At 42.1% G+C, this 13,330-nt stretch overlaps 1 protein-coding gene across 3 annotated transcripts in view; it reads right to left on the bottom strand.

Moving 5' to 3' along the window:
- The window catches only part of LOC137347086 (ephrin type-A receptor 7), a 610,086-nt gene that overhangs the window by 119,697 nt on the left and 477,059 nt on the right, over positions 1 to 13,330 (bottom strand). For 2 of the 3 annotated variants that reach the window (XM_068011157.1, XM_068011155.1), the window contains exon 6: positions 11,850 to 11,949. In XM_068011157.1, the coding sequence (XP_067867258.1) occupies positions 11,850 to 11,949 (100 nt within the window). Of the gene's footprint in view, positions 1 to 11,849; positions 11,975 to 13,330 lie in introns of all 3 variants that reach the window. The other variant, XM_068011156.1, reaches the window with a different exon arrangement.

Below are 13,330 nucleotides of genomic sequence, written 5' to 3'. Positions count from 1 at the left end.
CAGAGAGACAGAGACAGAGAGACAGAGAGGCAGAGAGAGAGACACAGAGACACAGAGACAGAGACACAGAGACAGAGACAGAGACACAGAGACAGAGACACAGAGACAGACAGAGAGACAGAGACAGAGAGAGAGAGAGAGAGAGAGAGTGCGAGAGTTACCCTAGCCTAGCAACAGTCAAAGAGAGAAAGACAGTTACCCTAGCCTAGAAACAGTCAGAGAGAGCCACAGAGAGAGAGAGAGAGAAAGAGAGAGAGAGCCACAGAGAGAGAGAGACAGAGAGAGAGCCACAGAGAGAGAGCCACAGAGAGAGAGAGAGAAAGAGACAGTCAGAGGAGAGACAGAGTCAGAGAGAGAGAGAGAGAGAGAGAAAAAGAGAGTTACCCTAGCCTAACAAGTCAGTCAGTCAGAGAGCGAGAGAGATAGAGAGCGAGAGATAGAGAGAGTGAGAGAGAGAGAGAGAGAGAGAGTGTTACCCTAGCCTAGCAACAGTCAGTTGTTCAAGTTCAAGATTCAAGCAAGACCTTGAAAATGAAACTTGAAGTTAAAGGAAACCCAGTAAACCAATTCATTGTTGTGCATTGTGTCTGTCTGGACTACAATGCAAAACTAGGCAAGTCTATGAGTGAAAATGGAATAGAAGGACATGCTGATAAGGCTTGGACGAAGTAAGGTGGGAGGAAGATTGCACTGAACATAAACATTGGCGTGGGAGCTGGGATGAATGGCCTATTCAATGCTGTAAATTCTGTGTAATTCTATGTAGGGGAATTTTAGAAAGTTGTGCCCTTAGCTGTAAAAAAAAAAGGACTTCATATTTCTGCAGCACTCAATTTGACAACCTTCAAAATAAGCCTACAGGGTGAAGCTGTGGCAATTATATAACTGTGGCAATTAAATTTGGTCCAAATTAATAAGAATCAATCTCCTACCTGCACTGATTGGGAAAATACGAGATGGAATAAATTTTGCCCAGTCTACATTTCTCAAACTCTAGCCTCTTACACCACCCCAACTTCCTTCACTCCATCATTGGTGCCCATTTACCTTAAGCCATTGAGGCCCTAAGGTGTAACTCCTTCTCTTAATCCCCTTTGTCTTTCTCACCTCCTTAAATACCTTCCTTAAAACCTACTGGTTCAACCAAGCTTTAAGTTACTCCTCATAATATCTACTTCTTTGTCTCGATGCCAAATTTTGTGTCTGATTTCATTTTGAGAAGTGCCTTGGGACGTTTTCCTATATTAAAGGTACTATGTGATCGCAGTTGTTTCTGTAGAGTGGTTAGCTTCAGATGAGGAGTTAGAGTCAGCTCAGGCATATTCGGCAGAAGGGGCACCTTCTGTGTTGTAAATCCAATGAAGGAATTCAACATTAATCAACAGTGCTTCAGTGATCGTGTCATTTAAACTCGATGACATTAATTGTCCTCCTTTGCAGCCTTGGGGTCGCTACCTTATCAGTATTCACTTGCATAACATTAATTTTTAAGAATGAAAAAAAATGAAAGCAAACAAATACATGTTAAAATTACACAAAAGGTACACAACTTTTTCTGAAAGATAAAGATATTTCCTTTGCAAAGGAGTACCTAAATCATGAAGGTGGCACTAAGGAAAGCCATTAATCCAGCTCTTACTGACCAGCCACAGACTCATCTCAGATGAAATTATCTGCCATCACTTGAATTCCAATTGTTACCATATATCACAAAGGAATTAAACACTGATAATTCTTCACAAAAATATTGTGTATATATATATATATATATATATATATACACACACATCTTACTTTTCCACTTGTTAGTATTAATTTTGATGCATTTTTAATGGGACCAATACTTTACATGATGACAAAAGGTTACTTGTTACTAATTTTCTAGTCTGATCATATGTAGATTGACAACATTCCAATATTATCCACTTCCCTTCCTTTCCATAGCCCACCGGGCCAAATTTCCTCTAAAATCCCTCCTGCACTGCCTCTGAAATCACATCTTTCTCTGGTTTCTCTCCTATTTCCCCTCATGCCCTCTCCGAGTTCATTTTGCCCACGAGACCCACCTGCTGCTCCTTTGATCCGATTCCCACTAAACTGTTGACTACCAAGCCTCCCTTCCTGGTCCCCATGTTAGTTGATATTGTTCACGGTTCTCTCTCTCCCTCTCCAAGTGTTGTCTGCCCTCTCCCTTTCTTCTCCAAAGTTCTTGAACTTATGTCGCTACCAAAATCTGTGTCCACCTTTCCTGGAACTCCATGTTTGAATCCTGCCAATCAAGTTTTCACCCACCGCAGGATTGAAACAACGCCTATCGAAGTCATAAATGACATACTATGTGACTGTGACAAAGGTAAACTATCCTTCCATGTCCTTCTCGATCTGTCTTAAGTCCACACCATCCTTCTCCAATACCTCTTCATTGTTGTCAGCTGGGTAGATCTGCACTCGCCTGGTTCCATTCTTATCTGTCTAATCGTAGCCAGAGTATCACCTGCAGTGGTTTCTCTTCCCAATCCTGCACCGTTACCTCTGCTGTTCCCCAATGATCAATCCTTGGCTCCCTCCTTTTTCTCATCTACATGTTGCCCCTCAGCAACATCATCTGAAAACACAGTATTAGTTTTCACATGTACGATGATGACACCCAGCTCTACCTCACTAGCACCTCTCTCAACTCCTTCACCTTTGTTAAATTGTCAGACTGCTTATCCGACATCCAGTACTGGATGAACAAAAATTTCATCCAATTGGATATTGGAAAAACCAGAGCCCTTGTCTTTGGACCACGTGACTTACTCCATTCCCTCGTTACTGACTCCACCCCTTCCCTGGAGCTCTAGCCAAATTATAGTCAATGGGAATCAGGGGGAAAACTCTCCACTGGTTGAAGTCATAATGAGCACAAAGGAAGATAGTTGTGGTTTTTGGAGACCAATCATCTCAGCTCCAGGTCATTGCTGCAGGAGTTCCTCAGGGTAGTGTCCTAGGCCCAACCATCTTCAACGGCTACATCAAGGACATTCCCTCCAACATAAGGTCAGAAGTGGGGATATTCGCTGATGATTCGCAACTCCTTAGAAACTGAAGCAGTATCAGCATGCATCTCTGCATGCAGAAAGACCTGGACAACATTTAGGCTCAGGCTGCTATCTGGCACGTAACATTTGTGCCACATAAGTGCCAGGCAATGACCATCTCCAACAGGAGAGAATCTAACCATCTCTACTTCACATTTAATGGCATTACCATTGCTGAATCCCCCAAGACGCTACCATTGAACAGAAACTTAACTGGACCAGACAGATAAATATTGTGGTTACAAGAGCTGGGAAGGCTGGGAATTCTGTTGTGAGTAATTCATCCTGATTCCCCAAAGCCTGTCCACCATCTGCAAGACACAAGTCAGGAGTGTGATAGAATACTCCTCACTTGCCTGGATGAGTGCAGCTCCAACAATACTCAAAAAGCTCAACACCATCCAGGACAAAGCAGTCTGCTTGATCAGCACCCCATCTACCACCTTAAACATTTACTCCCTTCATCACTGGCACACAGTGTCAGCAGTAAGTACCATCTATAAGATGCATTGCAGCAACTCGCCAAAGCTCCTTCGACAGCACCTTCCAAACCCGCAACCTCTACCAAGTGGAAGGACAAGGGCAGCAAATGTATGGGATCAGGTTCCCCTCCAAGTCACACAGCATCCTGACTTAGAACTCTATTACTGCTCCTTCATTGTCGCTGAATCAAAATCCCGAAACTCCCCAACAGCACTGTGGGTGTATCTATCCCACATGGACTGCAGCGCTTCAAAAGGCTGCTCACCACCACCTTCTCAAGGGAAATTAGGGATGGGCAATAAATGCTTGTCTTGCCAGCAATGCTCACATTCCAACAAATAAAATAAAATGACTAAGCTTCCATTCACAAGATCACACAATAATTACACGTGGGGAAGGCCATTCAACCCATTTTAGTTCATCCATTCAGAATAACCCTGAAGTCCCCCATTGCAGTACCCAATTGGTTCCAATATATATCCAGGGCTTTCAATCTCCACTCTATATAGAAATCTATTCCAGATGTTGATTCCATTTTGTGTGAAGAATTCCTGATACCTGCTGTAAATTTGCCATTTATTAGTTTGAACTTGTGACCCCGTCGCCCACTCTCACAATTTAAATTAAAGTAATTACCCAGATTTACCTTTTCCATACTGTTTACAATGTCATGTATCCTTTCAAGGCTAAAAGACCCAAGTTTCTACAATCTTTCCTAATAATTCAAACCTCTAACACTAAGGATCAGCTTTATGGTTCTTCTCTGCACTCTCTCCCAAGCATGTTTCCCTTGGGCCTCAGTGACCAGAAATGGACCCAAGGTGTGGTCTGACAAGGGACCTGTACAGTTTGCTCATGACTTTATTGCTTTGGTTATGTAGTTCAATAACCTATTGATTGTTGCCATGTTGTTACCAACTGCTTCTGATAATCTCTCTGCCCATGACCATGCCAATCCTGAGCTTAGAAACTACTTCAACATAAATCCATATGAATTCATGCAGTTGTTAAACCAATATAATGCCCACAGTGCTGGATAGATGGATGGATGAAGTGACATTGAAATAGCACTGCTACAGCTTGCTTATTAGAAATGGTAGGCTCTAAGTGAGGATACCTCAAATTGAACAAACCCACACCCGTTTAATAATGCTCGGTATTGTAAACAAAATCCCACCAGTGCCAGTCAGTCACTAACCCGAGGAACATCCCATTTCTTTACAGGCACTGCAGTGATTGGACTGGAACCAGTCCAAGTCTATCATTCACACTGTGTAGGCTCCAACTATTCTACGGTGAGCTGTCCTTTGGAGGGCATCAGACTGCACTTTGATGCCAGATTTATGCAAAAACCATTGTCAATTTAGTATTAAATTGCTAGTGCAGAACATGCCGAGAAACTAACCAGTACTCAATGTTCAGAACGCAGGTTCTGCAGCTCTGTTACAGTCGTTTATTCTAAGAATGTATTAATTATCTGATTGCACTGTCGGAGATGCCATCTTTCAGATGAGATGGTGCACGTAAACAACCCCATGGCACTATTTAAAGATGAACAGAGGCGCAGTCCCCAGCGTTCTGACCAACGTTTATCCCTCAAGCAACACCTAAAATAGATTAACCGGTCATTACCTCATCGGTGTGTGCAAATTTGGCTGCCGTGTTTCCTACTTTACAACAGTGACTGCACTGGCTGTAAAACACTTTGCGACATCCTGTGGAAGGTACTAAATCAATAAAGTGCTTTCTTCATTTTCAGTGATTCACCACCGCTGTGAATAGGCAGCCAGCTGTTGCAGGAAGTAAAGTTATCTACTAGACATTAAAACCAACTGTTTGAGGAGAAAGGAGGTCTAGCAATTTTTTTCCCACCACTTCATTTTCCATCAACTTTCTCTTCTGCTTTCCTGTCCCATGACAGCCAGCTCTCATTTCCTGTCCTTTGTATGTTTGGGTAGAACCTGGAAGAACATTGCGTGGAGACCAGGTAGAGTATGGTATTTTAACTCATTGACACTGCTAATTCTGCCATGTGGTCATCAGGCTTGATTCACAAGCATTTGCTATGCGAGGGATAGCTTGCCCACCTCGCTGTCAGCTTCCCCCTTTTGTTATAGAGTGGTCGTCCTTAGTCAAGGAGCCAACCAACTGAGAAATCTTAACACACTATGTGGTCCTGGCACAGCCTCAAGAGGCAGAGTAGGCACTGGGGACACTACCTCCAACAGAATCACAACTGAGTATTGAGAACATAGTCAAAGTTACATAGTATTTACAGGAGAGAAATAGGCCATTCAGTCCAATGGGTCCATGCTGGTGTTTATGTTCCACATGAGACTCCTCCCACCCTTCTTCATCTAACCCCATCAACACATCCTTCAGCCCTCTGGAAATTGAGAAACTCTATTGAGGACTTAACATTAAAAAAAAAATACATAGAATTTAAGCACAGAAACAAACCATTCAGCCCAACAGGTCTGTGGTGGTGTTGGTGTTTATGCTTCACACGAACCTCCTTTCACCTTACTTCACCTCACTCCATCAACTTATCTTTCTATTCTTGGCTCCCTCATATGCTTATCTGGCTTCTCCTTAAATATATCTATGCTATTGCTCCAACCATGCCATGTGGTAGTGAGTTCCACATTCTCAGCACTGTCTGAGTGAAGAGGTGTCTCCTGAATTCCTTGGATTAAATTATCTGCAATTTTAGGATTTAGAACTGGTGATTTATTGCAATTGATCATAATGGCAATTTTAAAAGAAAGGATTTATAAAGAAAAGAGTTGCATTTTTATAGTGCCTTTCACAACCTCAGTACATCCCAAAGCACTTTACAGCCAATGACTTACTTCTGAACTGTAGTCACTGTTGTAATGTAGAAAACATGGCAGCCAATTTGCACACAGCAAGCTCCCACAAACAACAATGTGATACTGACCAGGTAATCTGTTTTTTGTGAGGTTGGTTGAGGAATAAATATTGGCCATGACACCAGGGATAACACCCCCGTTCTTCTTCAAAATAGTGCCATGGGATCTTTTACATCCACTTGACAGGGTAGATGGGGCCTCAGTTTAACATTTCATCCAAAAGATGGAATCTCCGACATCTCCCTCAGTACTGCACTGGACTATCAGCCTGATTTTCAATTAACTTACATTTATACTTCTATAAATTGCAAGTAGCTAAGTGAATTGATTCAGTAACTGTTGTAATAAGGGAGTGATTTACCTGTAATTATACCAGCGGCCTGTGACTGCAGCAGAGCTGTGCATTAGAGCTTTTAAAGTAATTATGAAGTACAGAGGTCACTGCACACACCAATACAAATGAGGGAACAAGAGTTTTATGCAGAGATTTAGGTTAAAAGGACTATCTGAGAGCAAATGCACAGACTTCAGAATCTGTATTCAGAAAATAATTGAACCTTCCTGAGCAGCAAAATGCTTTAAAGGGACAGTTAAAGGATTTCATTTGCTTGTCTTCATCCTCCAAAATCCCCTTCTCCTCTTGCTGGGAAATAATTCCACAGGAACCAGAGGTCTGCCAGTCCCTTGTCCAAGTGCCCGAGCCTTGAAAATGAGCGTAGGCTGCCTCTTCACAGCTGACTCTAACCCTGTCCTTTGCGAACATCGTCACATAAGCAGGTTAGAGTGGTGTCAGTCTTGGCTCAGTGTTCGCACTCTTATCTCTGAATCAGAAAATTGTGGGTTCAAGTCCCACTCCAGAGACTTGAGCACAAAATCTAAGCTTATAGTCCAGTCCAGTACCGAGGGAGTGCTGCACTGATGAAGGGGACATCTTCAAATGAGATTTTAAACCAAGGCGCTGTCTACCCCAAAAATCATGAAAACTGATTGTCATTATCTCATTGCTGTTTGTGGGATCTTGCTGTGTGCAAAGTAGCTGCCACGTTTCCTACTTTATATCAGTGATCGCACTTTAAACAGTACTTCATTGGCTGTAAAGCATTTTGGGTGCTTTATAAATACAAGTCTTTCTTTTAGCATTGGGTAGCAATCAGGAGTTGAATTTTGGCAGATGCTTTCCCCTTTCTAATTAAGAGGTGCTGAAGTATTGCATGGTCCAGGTAAGAACAGCACTGGCCTGACGAGCTTAGCATCACCTTGTCCAGCATATTTAATGTCAGGCTTACTGGGGAAACATGAGCTTTTTTCAGTCTTGTCTGTTCATTGGTTAATGTTTGTATCTCAGCCAGGAAATGTACCTGCTGTCCATGCAGATCTAAAGCTGCTTTGCAAATAAACACTGAATAACTTCAAGCTTTCAGTTTCTTCTAACTATTCTGCAAAAATCAGAGTGAATCCCAGAGAGATCATGCTCCTGAAATTCGACTGGGTTTGCCAGTCTGCCCCCATTGTCCCCTCCCCAATCTTGGCACCACTCTCTCACCCCCCCACAAAAGTTGCAAGACTAATGGAAACCGCTATGAAACAGCAGAAATATGGTTTACGCTGGGACTCTGCCTTTTTTTTCTTTAAGGGGAATCGAGTTCCGCTCATCTCCCACAGGAATTATGGCAGGAGACCAGGAGAACTCCGAATGAGCTTCAGGGCGCCTAACTCCTGACACCAGAGTCCTGAAGTCCTCCTTCTGGCCTCGTGAGGGAGGCTCTGGAGCAGAGTTGGAACTTTCGACTGCCCATGGCTGTAGGATCAGGGGGCATTTGCATAATGTGAATGTTACAGAACCTTTCTGGCACTAATGGGCACCCATCCCAGCTGAGGGAGGGCAGGGAGGGTGCAGGAGGAAGGCAAGGAAGGAATTCACTGCCACACCCTGCTTCAGCATTCTGGCTACCCTGGCTGATGTTGCACTAACATTCTTTTTATATAAAAGTGCAGTTTTGAAATTGCTGCTCTCCCACTGGCAGCCGATCACAGAAGCAATCAGGCATCCTCTCTGTGATCAGCTGTTATAGAATACCCATCTTGCTACTGGATTTTACTCTTTTTAACATTGTTCATTATCCCTCCACTTGGCAGAGAAATTTTCATGTCAAATCTCTCCTGCTGGGCAACATGAAGCTTTGCACCATGGTCCCCATGTGTGGGTCAGAATGTTTTCTTTCTAGGTTGCCTCTAACTAGTAACTGTGATCCACAGGAAATATCATTTTCTGTTCTTTGGAATGTCTGTGGATCATGGGGGAATATTATATCGATTTTAAGATTTTTTTCCAAGATCGGGGCCAATTATTATCTTTCCTGCAAGTCCCTGTGTTGTACTTTGTCAGAGACAAAGAACTCATACATTTAGAAGTAGCTGCAGCCATTTAAGGGGCCGCAGCTGCCTTTAAAAGGCAGGTCAACTTACTTTCCAGGAAATCCCTCGCTTACTGGAGAACTAGTCAGAGACTCAATTTAACTGATGCTGCAACAGAACGGTTGCTGCAAGAATTGAAGGACAAGCTCTGTTTAGTTCTTGCACGCTCCCCACAGATGTGTGCTACACATTGCTTAGTAGCAGCTGGCACAAAAGGTGTTTTCCCTCTCAGCGGGGGTTTTGCAAGGAAGAAGAACATTTACAGAACTAAAAAACAAATCAGCTAAGGTACAGCTCCCCGTCAGTACCTTAAACCATATAGATAGACAAAGCATGTATCTGTCAAACTGTTTGCGTGCAATCTGTCACACATTAACTGCAGATCGATACAAATGACTCATGTTACATTACAGCCCTTCAATGCTCAACAAGATACCAATTCTGGCTGCAATTTAGTCGCTGAAAACCTGGGCATGCTGACATTGTAAAGGGGCTTCACGCAACAAATTCTCTGAATAAAATGTAACTGTGTGCTGCATGGTCTTACACAATGTGCTACACAGCATGGGCACTTGCTGCTTAATGAAAGAATAGAAATTCCACAAACTGCACTGCTGGTTAATATTCCCCATTAACAAGAGATGGATGAGAGACTCCCCACAACATCTATCTGTAAAATATAAAAGAAAAATACATTTAATTACTCGTGTGATAGCTGAAGTCCAACCTAGGGGTTAATTCCCAGTTGTTCAGCAAAATAAATTAATTCCTTCCCCTATGTAATTCAGTGTACATATCGAAATAGAATTTTTTTTTGTGCATGAGGCGGCAGGTGGAATGAGTCAAAGAAAGGACTTTTCTTCACTGGGTCAAGCAAGCGTAGACCTTGGATTAGAACTAGGAACTAGTCAGTTTTATAATCAAGGGAGATGTGCAATAAGTCTTCTTGACTGTTTATATAACATGCCTCCTGGCTAAAGTTCCTATAGGCTGACAGTTAAAATCGGCCAAGACACGTCTGACACCTTAGAGGGATCTACGTAATGAAAATAGTCTCTGATTGGTCAAGCCGCTTTATGTGGGACTTGCTGCATGGTTCTTTAAGATATTTAATGTCAGAGAAGGTTTTGCAACATAGAACGAGTGTTTGAAGGAAGTTTGAAGCTCGAGAGGGCCTTTTAAAGTTGGCAGCAAGCTTAGATCAATAGCATAAAAGTATTAATAGTATAAAAGTCTTCAAGCCATAAGAAACTAACAATGCAAAAGTCAGCAGAGGAAGTTACTCTACGTGCCCAGTTAGCTAAATTAGGGGAAAAAAAACAAATGATGAAGGAAAGCAGCAATTGCTCAGTGCAGAAATGACCCCAAGGTCACAACAGAGCAGCACAGCAAGATTTCAATGGTAGCTTGCCACTCAAAGGGAGATTTATGCTGACATCACCAAAGGACAGCCTTAATACTGGAGGCATAGCAAAGAACTTTGTATTTATATAGAATCAGAAATTTACAGCACAGAAGGAGACAATTCGTTCCAGCATATCTGTGCTAGCTCTTTGAAAGAGCAGTCATGCTTAATCCCACAGACCTCACTTTTTGTCCTTAACCCTGTAAGCTCCACGTCAAGTATCCTTCTAATTCCCTTTTAAAATTATTTATGGAATCAGCTTCCACCAGCTTTTCAGCTGCAGTATTCCAGATCCCAACAACTCTGACTGAAAAGAACATTCTCCTCATCTCCTCACCAGATGTTTTGCCAATGATTTTAAATCTTTGACCTCTAGTCATTGACCCACTCACCAGAGAGAATAGCTTTTCTCTATCACAACCTCTCATCATCTTGAAAGTTTCTATTAGGTCACCTCTTAACCTTCTCTGCTTTTCCAACCTTTCCTCATAACTCCCTCATCCCTGGTAACATTCTGGTAAACCTCCTCTAAACCTTTACACTTTTAAATCTATCCTGGTGTGCCCAAATTGTTCACAGTTCTCCAGCTGAGGCCTACCAATGTTTTAATAAAGAGTTATAGCACCTTTCATGACATCAGGGTATCCAAAGGCACTTTAAGACCAATGAAGTGTAGTTACTGGTGTAATGTAGGAAAAGCAGCAGCCGACCGTACTGCAAAACTCCCACAAAGAACAAGGCGATAATCACCACATATTGTGTTTTAGTGATGTTGGTTGAAGAGTTAGAATTTTCCAGGCACCGAACAGAACTTCACTGATCATCTTCAAAGCAGTGCCATGGGATCTTTTATGTCCACCCGACAGGGCAGATAAGACCTCAGTTTAATGTTTCATTCAAAAGACAGTACAACACTTCCTCATTACTGCACTGCAAGTGTCAGCTTTGATTATATGCGCAACAACAATGATATCCTTCAAACAAAGTGAACAAAATAGAAGATTGATCTAGTGACTTTCTCAACCTCCGGGCATCCCAAAGTGTTTTACCGATATTGAAGGGCATTCGTCACTGTTGTAATGTGGGAAGCACAGCAGCAAATTTGCACACAAGATCCCACGAACAGCAATGTGATAATGACCAGATACTCTGTTCTAGTGTAAACTTATATAAATATTCTCTATAAGTGAGAAATGCTGAGGGTTGGGTGGGAGAGGGGAGTTATCTGTGAGTTATGTGTAACAAAATTGTAAAATCATTCATAAGGAATTTATTTAGTTTTTTTTGTGCATGGCACAGAGGAAATTTCCCCTGCAATTGTACTAAACAACACTCTCTTGTAAGGCAGTCTCTCAGGTTTAAGGTTCAGCAATGACAATGGTCACTTTGTCACTGACCAGTTTTATAGTTGATTTTTTTTTAAAGCTGTAGAGGATTCCCCCCCCCCCTCCCCCATCATAAATCTAACACAACAAAACAATTATCCTCCTCCTTCCCCCACCCATCAAATTGGTGAAAGTGCAGCTGATTTTATATTGGTTATAAACCCTACTTCCAAACATGTTGTGTCTTGGACAGAACAGTGTAAAGCACCTTCTCGTAGTACTTGATCTCGTATTCAGTGTTGTTGCCGCTGGAGTAGTCTGACTCTTGCCACGCCAAGGTGATACTCTTCTGCTCAACATGCTCTGTTCTGATATCAGTCACCTGTAATAGTCCTGGAAATGGAAGCAGACAAATAAAAGCATCAGCACCATCAAATAAAAAGACAAACACACTGGCAGGTTAGAAAACCCTTAAAATCTGGGTCATTATCTACAAACAAAATTGCCTCAGATGCATTTGAAAATGCTTTAAAAAGATGAAATCTTTTGATGTTTATACACTTAAATTAATTTCACAGCGAGGTCCCGCACCAGATGTGCATAATGGAATTCTTTTATGATCAAATGACTAAAGGGTACAAAACACACGCCACTCCCCCGCCACCTCATACCATCCCGCCTTGACTTCTCATGTTTTCGCATACTCAATATTCTCAGGAAATTTATCGACAAATTGTTGAACCATTAATATGTATTCTTAGAATATGTCTGCTTAGTTATGGCAGAGCAAAGCATGCCATCCAAAACTATAAAACTAACATGGAATATGTGTGGTGAAAAATTGGCAATAACTTGTTGCACATTTGCAAGTGGTTACATACATATCTTTTTAGAGACCATCATCTCTGTTGAACTAAAGGACAGGAATTTAGGAGTAATGGGTCATGCTAGGCCCCCACCTGCCAAGAATGAGGCACATTAATTTTGTCATGAACATTGATTTTAAACTATTACTGGAGTGACAGGAGGACTTGAACAGATCAGCCGTGGCTGGAAAATACATTTGCATATTAACAGATAGTGCTTGGAAGGACAAAGCAGCCATTCCCTGATATTCAACCCACAATGGACTTTTGATCACCAGACATTGATGGTGGGGGAGCTTGCATTCCAGGTTGACTGCTAAGATGGCCGAATACACAAACAGACATGATCAAACCAGCTAGTCACATGACTAACCTGCTGGGCAACCCGAGATTTTCAATTTGTACAAACAGTTTGGGCAGAGGGCCTGTTTGCTCCTGGACTGAGATCTCTCTCCTGTTTACTCCCATCTCTTTCTCACAAGCCTCTGAATCCACTGAAGATACATGAACCCCAAGAGAGAAAATTCTCTTAGTGAACAAGGTTTAAGAAGAATACTGGGCCCCAACGAAAAGCAAGATCTACCTACAATCAGGGACTCTACACTGAGCTTGAGGAACTGGAACAACAACTCTTCAGATATTGTCTCAAACTTTTCCACTTTATTTTTCTTCTGCTCTTTTCTGTCTCTATTTGCATGTGTGTATCACATATGCATGCTAGTGTGGGCATGTCGTGTATCCGTAGGTGCCAAATTAGAGTTTAAGTTTGAGAATAAATTTCAACTTTTCTTCTTTAAACCTGAGAAAGCCTGTTTGTGATGGTTTCTTTGCCTTATAATTGGAAAACGGTGAACAAGGATTCACCAAGGGAGAGCGGAAAAAA

Source organism: Heterodontus francisci, chromosome 31, assembly GCF_036365525.1.
Source record: "Heterodontus francisci isolate sHetFra1 chromosome 31, sHetFra1.hap1, whole genome shotgun sequence".
In the NCBI taxonomy this organism is placed as follows: Eukaryota; Metazoa; Chordata; class Chondrichthyes; order Heterodontiformes; family Heterodontidae; genus Heterodontus; species Heterodontus francisci.
This window is presented reverse-complemented; position numbering and strand designations above follow the sequence as displayed.